Source organism: Megalobrama amblycephala, linkage group LG22 (assembly GCF_018812025.1).
Source record: "Megalobrama amblycephala isolate DHTTF-2021 linkage group LG22, ASM1881202v1, whole genome shotgun sequence".
Lineage (NCBI taxonomy): Eukaryota > Metazoa > Chordata > Actinopteri > Cypriniformes > Xenocyprididae > Megalobrama > Megalobrama amblycephala.
In genome coordinates this window covers 21470195-21483393 of record NC_063065.1, presented here as the reverse complement: position 1 = coordinate 21483393, position 13199 = coordinate 21470195, and the positions used below count along the sequence as shown (strand labels likewise).

The following is a 13199-nucleotide window of genomic DNA, read 5'->3' as shown; positions in this document are numbered from 1 at the left end:
ATTTATATACAGTGGCAAGAAAAAGTATGTAAACCACTTGCAGAATCTGTGAAAATGTGAATAATTTTAATAAAATAAGAGAGATCATACAAAATGCATGTTATTTTTTATTTAGTACTGTCCTGAGTAAGATATTTTGCATAAAAGATGTTTACATTTAGTTCACAAGGCCAAAGAAATAGCTGAATTTATTAAAATAACCCCATTCAAAAGTATGTGAACCATTGATTCTTAATACTGTGTGTGATGATCTACGACAGTTTGTTTTGTGATGGTTGTTCATGAGTCTCTTGTTTGTCCTGAGCAGTTAAACTGAGCTCTGTTCTTCAGAAAAATCCTCCAGGTCTTGCAGAAATTTCAATTTTCAAGCATCTTTTGCAAATTTGAACCCTTTACAGCAGTGACTGTGTGATTTTGAGATCCGTCTTTTCGCATGGAAGACAACTGAGGGACTCAAACACAACTATTAAAAAAGGTTCAAACATTCACTGATGCTCCAGAAAAAACATGATGCATTAAGAGTTGGGGGGTGAAAACTTTTGAATTCAAATATCAAGGTAAATTGTACTTAATTTTTTTTTTTCCGGGAAACATGCAAGTATCTTCTGTTGCTTCCAAAGGGCAGTACTAAATGAAAAACAATGATACTTAAACAAAATAAGAAAAATTGTGACATCTTCATCCTGTTCAAAAGTTTTCACCCCCCAACTCTTAATGCATCATGTTTCCTTCTGGAGCATCAGTGAATGTTTGAACCTTTTTTAATAGTTGTGTTTGAGTCCCTCAGTTGTCCTCAGTATGAAAAGACGGATCTCAAAATCATTCAGTCACTGCTGGAAAGGGTTCAAATATGCAAAAGATGGTGGAAAACTGAAGAATCTGCAGGACCTGGAGATTTTTCTGAAGAACAGAGTTCAGTTTAACTGCTCAGAATAAACAAGAGACTCATGAACAACCATCACAAAACAAAAAAACAGTCGTGGATCATCAGGTAACCACACACAGTGTTAAGAATCAATGGTTCACAAACTTATGAATGGGGTTATTTTAATAAATTCAGCTATTGTTTTGTCTTGTGAACTAAATGTAAACATCTTTTATGTAAAATATCTTACTCAGGACAGTACTAAATAAAAAATAACATGCATTTTGTATGATCCCTCTTATTTTATTAAAATTATTCACATTTTCACAGATTCTGCAAGTGGTTCACATACTTTTTCTTGCCACTGTAATCATGTAACACATGTATTAAAAAAAAACTAAAAAAACAATGTAATTAAGAATATAATTAAATAATCTCACATTAAAAATGTAAAAATAATAATATAATTATTATTATTAAAATAATAATATAATTTACAATTATAAAATAATAGTTTACAATTTAAAATAATAATTTAATTGCATATGAAAAATTCTACATTTTTAATTGCTAAATTTAATATTGCATTTTTATATCCGTTTTTATTGGTTTATCATTTGCTTTTTTGATTAATTATTTTTCTCTACTTATTCACATTTATATTTGATCTCTCAAATTTATTAACTGATTTCTCAGCCGATTTACTGATTTATCAAATGATTATTGTGTGGCTCTCATGGGCCCCAACAACCCACTGCAGTATCAGAGGGGTTTACATCCCCCCCAACCCAAAACCAGTTCCTCATAAACTCCACCCTGCAGCCAATTCTAACGATTTCATTGGTCAAGTCAACCACAGTGCGGAACACCTACACAATGCTACAACAAATACTAAACCCTAACCCTATACCCCACCCTAACCTTACCCAATGGAATTGGCTGCAGGGCGGGATTTGTGCTGATTTCAGGAAAAAAAATCATGTGGTTTACTTTAATGTTTAGTGCACATTAATGACGCTGCACCCATGTCGCTGGCAGCCAAAATTATGAAAAAGGGATGTCTGTATGCAAGCCAAGTGGTGGCAAGGTCAATCAAATGACCTCAGTGTGATACTAATCACCCTTTGGTTTCGGTACATTTGCAAAACCGCTTGGGCAGAGAGTCAGTGCAGTGGTTTGGCCAAAAGACAAATTTCACAGTTTAGGTATGAAAGCTGTAACTTAAACAGCTGACATCACATTCTGAGAATAGCAGTGGAGAAGGCCGTTGAACGGTGAGTCTATGGTAAGAACATCAGGCATATATTCATTTGCCAATGACAGACAACAGACAGAGCCACATGAAGCAATATTTCTAGGGATCTTGCGAAGCATTCAGGAGTGTATATCACGCGTGTCCATGGAAACTGGATTCTCTGCCCACTCCTAGCGTCTGTCTTTCTCCTGCACGACACTCAGGCCGCAAAGATGGACTGGCGAGAAAAAGCACCTTGGAAGTTTCCATCCACCCCACCCGTTAGGAGACCGGGATCTCTGCCACTCCACATTGAGCTGTGTGGGATGATATTTACCTTATACCCAAGGCCAAAATCCTCCCTTTCTCCTCCTCTGTTCGCTTTCATTTTATTACAGTCTGTCTGATCTGAGTTTTTCTCTCTTCAAGGGCAGGGCAAGCCTTGGCTCCTCCTTAAAGATAAGCAGGATTGATGTTTCAGACATTCCCTGCCAAATTTAAGATGCTTTAATTGGTCATTGGCCATCTAAGGAAATGAGGTGGCCAAATATTAACCATATTCAGGTTTATTTATGAAGCCATTAGGCCCTTGATTACAAGTTTATCAGTCTGAAGTGAATATAAATCGCAGACATGGTCAGTTCCACGAAAGTGATCTTTGCCATTTTCAAGGGATTTAAATATAACCTGGTTTACCCCTATAAATTCAATAGTTCTTCAACATTATGGTTACTTAAAAGCAACTGTTGTGTGAGCAACACAATAGATCATACAAATTATGGACAAACAAGTCAAGTGTGTTGTGACACTAAAGAAGTGGTGTTGGATTTCAATGTTTTCTTTTTGTTGAGATGAAACTAGTCTTAGAATATACACTAAAAATGGGAAATGGTTCAAACAAGCACACAACGTCAGCAAACGGGCAAGCACAAAGCCTGGAGCTTATAAAATACTGGCTAAGACACTTTGTGTATCATAGAAGAGACTCTGCTTTTCCATATTCATTTGTTTTATGGCAGCCTAATGGGCCATATTGTAAATGTGAACTCTGTGTGAATCATCCAAATATATCTTACATTTGGCCAGAACACATTGATATGATGACATTTGCAATATTTCTAAGATGGAACCACACCCGACACCGAGCGATTTGGATACATGAAGAAACACAATGGGAAATAACGTCTTACATTTTGGAAGATGGTAAGAACTTCAACCAATTACTGAAACACAGCAACTGGCATATAAAGGGCAATATGTCAAGTCAAATCACATGAGAAATAGGAATGGGTGAGCTGCCTGATCAGTTGCTGAATGCAATATTTCTTTATCTCTCAGTCCAATCAGTGGTCGCTATAACTTCCTCTTTACATAGTCTTAATACTAAAATGGCAATACTGCCACCTCATGGTGGCTTTGGTCCTACACAACATAGATCAATGGCACCAGACACAAGATGCAAACACTGCAAGATATTTAGTAGAACCAGTGGGGGGGGAAATATTTTAACCTTTATAGGATTTAGTCAAATGTTCTGCAAATTAGGCAGTTGTGGCCTAATGGTTACAGAGTCAGACTTGTAACCCAAAGGCCATGGGTTTGAGTCTCAGTACCAGCAGGAAGTGTAAGTAGAATGACTCCCTGTGAATGAACAGTGCTCTCTTCCACTGTCATTACCTGCAACTGAGGTGTCCTTGAGCAAGGCATCTAACCCCCAATTGCTCCCTGGGCACCACATCAAAAATGGCTGCCCACTGCTCTGGGTGTGTGTTCAATACTCACTACTGTGTGTGCACTTAAATGGGTGAAATGCAGAGCACAAATTCTGAGTATTGGACACCATACTTGGCTACACATCATGTCACTTTCACTATAGAGCTGGTGTTTTCGATCTGGGATCCGAGGACCACCAGGGGGCCGCAAGGGAGTGCTAGTAGGTTTGAATGGTGTAATAGTATATAAAAAAAAATCAAAGCATGTATTTGTGTGTGTGTGTGTGTATATATATATATATATATACAGGTGCTGGTCATATAATTAGAATATCATCAAAAAGTTGATTTATTTCACTAATTCCATTCAAAAAGTGAAACTTGTATATTATATTCATTCATTACACACAGACTGATATATTTCAAATGTTTATTTCTTTTAATTTTGATGATTATAACTGACAACTAAGGAAAATCCCAAATTCAGTATCTCAGAAAATTAGAATATTATGAAAAGGTTCAATATTGAAGACACCTGGTGCCACACTCTAATCAGCTAATTAACTCAAAACACCTGCAAAGGCCTTTAAATGGTCTCTCGGTCTAGTTCTGTAGGCTACACAATCATGGGGAAGACTGCTGACTTGACAGTTGTCCAAAAGAGGACCATTGACACCTTGCACAAGGAGGGCAAGACACAAAAGGTCATTGTAAAAGAGGCTGGCTGTTCACAGAGCTCTGTGTCCAAGCATATTAATAGAGAGGCGAAGGGAAGGAAAAGATGTGGTACAAAAAGGTGTACAATCAATAGGGATAACCGCACCCTGGAGAGGATTGTGAAACAAAACCCATTCAAAAATGTGGGGGAGATTCACAAAGAGTGGACTGCAGCTGGAGTCAGTGCTTCAAGAACCACTACACACGGATGTATGCAAGACATGGGTTTCAGCTGTCGCATTCCTTGTGTCAAGCCACTCTTGAACAACAGACAGCATCAGAAGCATCTCACCTGGGCTAAAGACAAAAAGGACTGGACTGCTGCTGAGTGGTCCAAAGTTATGTTCTCTGATGAAAGTACATTTTGCAATTTCTTTGGAAATCAGGGTCCCAGAGTCTGGAGGAAGAGAGGAGAGGCACACAATCCATGTTGCTTGAGGTCCAGTGTAAAGTTTCCACAGTCAGTGATGGTTTGGGGTGCCATGTCATCTGCTGGTGTTGGTCCACTGTGTTTTCTGAGGTCCAAGGTCAACGCAGCCGTATACCAGGAAGTTTTAGAGCACTTCATGCTTCCTGCTGCTGACCAACTTTATGGAGATGCAGATTTCATTTTCCAACAGGACTTGGCATCTGCACACAGTGCCAAAGCTACCAGTACCTGGTTTAAGGATTATGGTATCCCTGTTCTTAATTGGCCAGCAAACTCGCCTGACCTTGTGAAGAGGAAGATGTGATATGCCAGACCCAACAATGCAGAAGAGCTGGAGGCCACTATCAGAGCAACCTGGGCTCTCAAAACACCTGAGCAGTGCTACAGACTGATTGACTCCATGCCACGCCGCATTGCTGCAGTAATTCAGGCAAAAGGAGCCCCAACTAAGTATTGAGTGCTGTACATGCTCATACTTTTCATGTTCATACTTTTCAGTTTCTTTGTATTGGTCTTAAGTAATATTCTAATTTTCTGAGATACTGAATTTGGGATTTTCCTTAGTTGTCAGTTATAATCATCAAAATGAATCATCAAATAAACATTTGAAATATATCAGTCTGTGTGTAATGAATGAATATAATATACAAGTTTCACTTTTTGAACAGAATTAGTGAAATAAATCAACTTTTTGATGATATTCTAATTATATGACCAGCACCTGTATATATATATATATATATATATATATATATATATATATATATATATATATATATATATATATACAACGATCATAACTGACAGGTGAAGTGAGTAACACTTATGATCTCTTCATCACGGCACCTGTTAGTGGGTGGGATATATTAGGCAGCAATTGATTTTGTCCTTAAAGATGATGTTTTAGAAGCAGGAAAAATGGGCAAGCGTAAGGATTTGAGCGAGTTTGACAAGGGTCAAATTTTGATGACTAGATGTCTGGGTCAGAGCATCTCCAAAACTGCAGCTCTTGTGGGGTGTTCCCAGTCTGCAGTGGTCAGTATCTATCAAAAGTGGTCCAAAGAAGGAACAGTGGTGAACCGGCAACAGGGTCATGGGCGGCCAAGGTTCATTGATGCACGTGGGGAGCGAAGGCTGGCCCATGTGGTCCGATCCAACAGATGAGCTACCGTAGCTCAAATTGTTTAAGAAGTTAATGGTTCTGATAGAGAGGTGTCAGAATACACAGTGTATCACTGTTTGTTGCGTATGGGGCTGCATAGCTGCAGACCAGTCAGGGTGCCCATGCTGACCCCTGTCCACCGCCGAAAGCGGCAACACTGGCCACGTGAGCATCAGAACTGGACCACGGAGCAATGGAAGAAGGTGGCCTGGTCTGATAAATCACCCTGCAATAGCTTCAACTTTCATGCAGTAGGCCTACAGATTTTTTTTTTTAAATTCTATAATTCTATAAACCAGACACTTGCAAAACTGAGAAATATGCTTTATTATATTTGTCTTTCCTGTGCAGATAAATTACTGTTGCATATAGTATCATATATCCTATGACTTATCAGGTGAAAAGCATGAATGAATGAAATGTACTAGTGCAGAACAGTCACAAACTCTCATCCTAATAATATACATGTTTTAATATAGGGATTATACAAACCTGATACTAGGAAATCAGGGATTTTTTTTCTTCTGTAATTGTGACCGAGACATTTAGACAGACATTTTAGCATAAAACACATACTGGCCATGATGGACTTGCAGCAAGAATTGAAGCTGTGTAAGTCAGTTTAATGAACATGTCACTGTTTTCCAAAATGCTTTGCTTCATATTATGGAAGAAAAGTGCTTCTTGTGCAACAATCATCAAACTGTTACAGTATACATGAGCCAAATGTGACAATAAACATACACAGGTCAAGACAGAGCAATGTTGAATGAGTCCCAATAGAAGTCTCAAGATACAAGAAGTCTCTTTTTAATATAATTGAAAGCCAGGTAAGTGGCACCCCCAATCAACCCGATCAATAAAGTGGCACCAACAAAGGCTGGAGCCTTTTTCTTTGCCACCCTGAATGCGGTGGGCAGCACAGCAGATATGAGGATGTTATTGACTTGTCCAAGCACTCTGCGGAAGGTCGGACGGTTCAGGACACGCTCATAATACGTCTCCAGGTTGACCCGGGTCCCATTTCCCCAGTACCGACGTGACAGGCCCAGGAACTTAAGCCGATGAAGGGTGACAGCGAGGGAAACGTCAGCAATGCTGAAAAACTCGCCACAGAGCCAAGTCTGCTGACTGCCCTCTTCTAGAGAGAGAGATGAGAAGTTAAAAAAGCTAAAAGAAATTAAAGTCAACATGATATCGAAATTCACTGTTAATTTTTTAATCAGCTAATGATCTTATTGTGAACAATTCATCCATGCATTTTCATTTTTTCATTTTCTAAATTTGTTTTGGACTTCTCTATGGTGACATATGCCATACTTCTCCAAAATAATAGGTAACACTTTATTTTAGTGCCGTAGTTACATGTTACTACATGTACTTACAACAGTAATAACAGTAAATTATGCATAATTACAAGTAACTAACCATAAACCAAACCCTAACCCTAACTCTATAGTAAGTACATGTAGTTAATTAAAGGTGCCCAAGAACATGTTTTCAAAAGATGTAATATAAGTCTAAGGTATCCCCTGAATGTGTCTGTGAAGTTTCAGCTCAAAATACCCCATAGTTTTTTGTTTTATTAATTTTTTAACTGCCTATTTTGGGGCATCATTATAAACGTGCCGATTTATGCAGCGCGGCCCCTTTAAATCTCATGCTCTCCGCCCACGGAGCTCGCGCTTGCCTTAAACAGCTATAAACAAAGTTCACACAGCTAATATAACCCTCAAAATGGATCTTTACAAAGTGTTCGTCATTCAACATGTCTAATCGTGTAAGTAGAGTATTTAATTGGATGTTTACATTTGGTTATGAATGAGTTTGATAGTATGCTCCGTGGCTAACGGCTAATGCTACACTGTTGGAGAGATTTATAAAGAATGAAGTTGTGTTTATGAATTATACAGACTGCAAGTGTTTAAAAAATGAAAATAGCGACGGCTCTTGTCTCCGTGAATACAGTAAGAAACGATGGTGACTTTAACCACATTTAACAGTACATTAGCAACATGCTAACAAAACATTTAGAAAGACAATTTACAAATATCACTAAAAATATCATGATATCATGGATCATGTCAGTTATTATTGCTCCATCTGCCATTTTTCGCTATTGTTCTTGCTTGCTTACCTAGTCTGATGATTCGGCTGTGCACAGATCCAGATGTTACTGGCTGCCCTTGTGTAATGCCTTTCATAATGTTGGGAACATGGGCTGGCATATGCAAATATTGGGGCGTACACCCCGACTGTTACGTAACAGTCGGTGTTATGTTGAGATTCGCCTGTTCTTCGGAGGTCTTTTAAACAAATGAGATTTATATAAGAAGGAGGAAACAATGGAGTTTGAGACTCACTGTATGTCATTTCCATGTACTGAACTCTTGTTATTCAACTATGCCAAGATAAATTCAATTTTTGAATCTAGGGCACCTTTAATAGTACTCAGTACTTATTTGAGTAATTACAATGTAACTACAGCACTGTAAAATAAAGTGTAACCAAATAATAATTTAATGAATTCAATTTTAAATAAAACCAGTTAATTTATTATGTCCCCACATCAAACACATTTTAGGTTACTTGACCAAACATTTTTCCAATGTTTTTACTGTGTTAAACAGAATATTCTCCCACCCGGTGTTTCCTCAATCCTCCTCTGCAGCTCCGTCTCCACTTGATCCAGAACATTCTCTAGTTCATCCAGGAGTTTCTTCAGGTATTTCATGTTATCATGGTCAAACAATTTACTCTAAAGAGGTTCACATAAATAGTATTTTATGACATTCAGCAATCACTTTCTTGGCATCGTAAGCAAGATTGTAATCTAAATTAGAAAGGGTAATCATATGAATAATTGAAACTGAACACTGCATGAATGTTTACTTACCTTCAGGCGTCTCTGTTTTGCAATATAAGCGTCTTTAAGATCAGGATTCTCTGCTGCTAGTTTCTTAAGCTCAGATTCTGTGTTTCCAATCTGTGCTACAAGACAGAATCGCAGTTAATTCATAGTATACCCATGTTCATATGAAGTTATTGCGACTTACTGCGAATGTGAGTGGTGGCGTAAGCTGGGATGTGGGAGTCTACGGTGATCTCTGGGTGGAGGATGCAGCCATGGGTGTACGCATCCATCTGCAGGGAGTCCAGCAGTTCTCTGTAATGCTGTACTCGATGATAATATGTGCTTCCCTCTTCTGGGATCAGCTTTGGCGTGTGCTCTGATTCGGAGAAACAAACAAAAGCAAAAATTTAGCTGCAATCTATATGAGCTGCTACCCTCCCATAGTAAATATCTTTGACTCACCCTCCAATGCCTCTCATGTTATCCAAAATTCTGCACAGGAGTGCTGAACTTAACATGGTGCATGCAAACATAAATGCAACCAACTGAAAAGAAGACAACAAATGCACTGAATACAGCAAAAACTGCTCAAACTTAAAACAAACAAACACACAGTAGCAAAAAATTGCAGCTATTAAAGGGTTAGTTCACCCAAAAATGAAAATAATGTCTCACCCTCATGTCGTTACAAACCCATAAGACCTTCGTTCATCTTTGAAACACAAATTCAGATATTTTTAAAGAAATCTGAAGGCTCAGTGAGGGCTCCATTGCCAGCAATGTCACTGAACCTCTCAAGATCCAGAAAGGTACTAAAGACATATTTAAAACTGTTCATGTGGCTGCGGTGGTTCAACCTCTGAATTCAAAACAACCAATCAGGACCAATGATTCAAAACAAAAGATTCGTAAAGCTTCATGAAGCAGTGTTTTGAAATCGCCCATCATCTACATATTATTGAAAAGTTGTTATTTATTTTTATTTTTTTGGCACACAAAAAAGTATTCTTGTCGCTTTATAATATTAAGGTTGAACCACTGTACTCACATGAACTGTTTTAAATATGTCTTTAATACCTTTCTGAATCTTGAGAGGTTCAGTGACATTGCTGTCAATAGAGCCCTCACTGAGCCATCAGATTTTATCAAAAATATCTTAATTTGTGTTCTAAAGATGATTGAAGGTCTTACAGGTATAGAATGACATGAGGGTGAGTAATTAATGACAGAATTTTCATTTTTGGTTGAACTTACCCTTTAACACATGGAAATCAGCTGTTAATTTGTTTATTCTTACATTCACTTAACCCTCTGATGCATGAATTATTAAATGACTAAGAAAAAAGCTTAATGTTTCTTTTTACTTTAAAACAATAACAGAAACATTTTCAACAATTTATTTTAATTACATAATATAATTAAATATATAAATAATTAATATATATATATATATACAGTACAGCCCAAAAGTTTGGAACCACTAAGATTTTTAATGTTTTTAAAAGAAGTTTCGTCTGCTCACCAAGGCTACATTTATTTAATTAAAAATACAGTAAAAAACAGTAATATTGTGAAATATTATTACAATTTAAAATAACTGTGTACTATTTAAATATATTTGACAAAGTAATTTATTCCTGTGATGCAAAGCTGAATTTTCAGCATCGTTACTCCAGTCTTCAGTGTCACATGATCCTTCAGAAATCATTCTAATATGCTGATTTGCTGCTCAATAAACATTTATGATTATTTTCAATGTTGAAAACAGTTGTGTACTTTTTTTTTCAGGATTCCTTGATGAATAGAAAGTTCAAAAGAACAGCATTTATCTGAAATACAAAGCTTCTGTAGCATTATACACTACCGTTCAAAAGTTTGGGGTCAGTAAGAATTTTTATTTTTATTTTTTTGAAAAGAAATTAAAGAAATGAATACTTTTATTCAGCAAGGATGCATTAAATCAATCAAAAGTGGCAGTAAAGACATTTATAATGTCACAAAAGATTAGATTTCAGATAAACACTGTTCTTTTGAACTTTCTATTCATCAAATAATCCTGAAAAAAAATATTGTACACAAATATTTTGTACAATTGTACACATTAAATGTTTCTTGAGCAGCAGATCAGCATATTAGAATTATTTCTGAAGGATCATGTGACACTGAAGACTGGAGTAATGATGCTGAAAATTCAGCTTTGCCATCACAGGAATAAATTACTTTGTGAAATATATTCAAATAGAAAACAGTTATTTTAAATTGTAATAATATTTCACAATATTCCTGTTTTTACTGTATTTTTAATTAAATAAATGTAGCCTTGGTGAGCAGACGAAACTTCTTTTAAAAACATTAAAAATCTTAGTGGTTCCAAACTTTTGGACTGTACTGTATATATATATATATATATATATATACACACACACACACACACACACACACACACACACACACACACACACACTTTAATTCATGCATTCTGGAATGTAAATACTGGTTTACACACAACATTAAGCCCTAATTCTAAGTGTTTACCATCACAGAAGTTCTGCTCCAAATAGTCCATGATTTGTGTGGGATCACAGATGACATTGTCATCATGAACCAGAACAGGAACCTCACCAGTGGGGTTCAGACGCATAAACCAGGGCTCATTGTGTTCACTCAGAGGCAGACTCACATCATACTCTTCACATTTAAGACCCTTTTCAGCTATTGCCAGTCTCACCTATGACAGAAACATAAAGTTCATTTGTTTGGCCTTTTAATTAGAATTTCATACCATACAAACACTGAAACATCAGCCTCATTGGCAGAAAACAACAGCAGCCCAGCTAACAAAAATATGCTTTGAAAACGTTATTTCTGAATGTTTTAAAGACGTTTTTTTTTTCTTGGTTATTCAAGGAAGGAAACATGCCATTTTATCATTTTGCAAACATTTAAAAATGTTGGATGAAAGTCCAAATAGTATGTTTCAGAAAATAAATTATGAATTAAATTTAAATAATGTTTTTGTCCTAACGTTTTGAGAACATTATTAAAGACCAGACAACATTGAATGAATGTTCTATAACTTTATTGGAACAATGTTTGTTTATAACTTTAGGAGAACCTTGCCAGAACGTTCACTATTAGCTGGGAGGCCATTCTCTGGTTTTTACAATTTTAAAATATAGTTGTGATTCAGGCATCTACAGTAATATTTATCTGTTCGTTATGATTCCAGTAATTCTACACAGCTTGCATCATCCTGCATCATTAATTATGTATAATTTATGAATAATTAACATGCATGCTGTCAATCAGCAATTGTATAATTGAGACAGCCATATGAATAGAGGAATAATCCAAACAATGGCAGGTGATTAAAAGTATGTGAATATCCCAATCAAAACAACAGACTGCATCCACCCTGATGCTGCCTACGCCAGTAATGGTGAATTATGGGATCGCTTACGCTTACCTTCTGAGAGCTGAATGACTGTGTCCAGTGGTACAATATCAGTTTGGACTCTTTGTTTTTTGTGCTCTCGACAACCTCACCGCTGTCATTTGTATCCTTCTTAATAAGGATTTCCTTCTCATCCTGAGATTCACCGAGGTTTTCCTCCGCCATTTTATCAGTCAATGGCTGTGTCTCAAAACCTAGTTAAATACGATAGTATGTTTATGTATCCTACGCGCGTGCAGCATTTTTGACCATAAGTACGCGCTTGCAGCGTCGATGGCCATCACAGGCGCGTACTCGCGTATTTTTCTGCGCCTGCTTGCGCGAGACTATGATGCCCACAAATGATGTCTAGGTAGGCAACTCACTAGATTTTAAGACACAGCCAGTGTTGTGAACAGCGCAGCCTCCAGTTGTGGTACCCAACTTCTTAAAGGACACTCATCCACATTCATAATAATGAAATAAATACATATTAGGCTTTTTTTCTAAATCAAATAAAACCACATTATAGCATTTATAGTGCTCTCAAAGTAGTGAACAGCTTTATTCAACAGTGAATATTTATAAATTAGGAGTTCACTTTTAAAATGAACCAGCAGATGTCTCTGTAGACTGCTCTTCTTTATCAAATTACATTAAGCCGTTGATTACAAACTGTTATAAACTATTGACATTTTTTCTGTGTATAAGATTTTTTTTATAATTTATGATTTTCAGTATAATAATAGAAATATAATCTATTATAATCTATAAAATATCTTCCTTTGTGTC

The 13199-nt window shown here is 36.7% G+C and overlaps 1 protein-coding gene across 2 annotated transcripts; it reads right to left on the bottom strand.

The window, feature by feature from the left end:
* Nucleotides 1–6433: 6433 nt before the first annotated feature.
* Nucleotides 6434–12817, bottom strand: gdap1 (ganglioside induced differentiation associated protein 1). Of its 2 annotated transcripts, none has more exons than XM_048174056.1 (6): nt 12441–12817; nt 11510–11702; nt 9177–9350; nt 9017–9111; nt 8764–8878; nt 6434–7258 (listed from the first exon to the last, which is right to left on the bottom strand). In XM_048174056.1, exons 1-6 carry the CDS (start codon nt 12591–12593, stop codon nt 6909–6911), a joined length of 1080 nt encoding a protein of 359 aa, XP_048030013.1. In that variant the 5' UTR covers nt 12594–12817; the 3' UTR covers nt 6434–6908. The 2 variants fall into 2 exon arrangements, with proteins under 2 accessions (XP_048030013.1, XP_048030012.1); XM_048174055.1 differs by having other exon boundaries at nt 6434–7261; nt 12441–12815.
* Nucleotides 12818–13199: the final 382 nt, after the last annotated feature.

Bases quoted from the DNA above. Each gene is read 5' to 3' on its own strand.
- gdap1 (XM_048174055.1), bottom strand. From the start codon at position 12,593: ATGGCGGAGGAAAACCTCGGTGAATCTCAGGATGAGAAGGAAATCCTT. The intron at 9,112-9,176 runs GTAAGTCGCAAT...TCTGTCTTGTAG, and splicing joins CGCCACCACTCACATTCGCA to CACAGATTGGAAACACAGAA. The intron at 7,262-8,763 runs GTGGGAGAATAT...CTCTCTCTCTAG, and splicing joins GAGGATTGAGGAAACACCGG to AAGAGGGCAGTCAGCAGACT.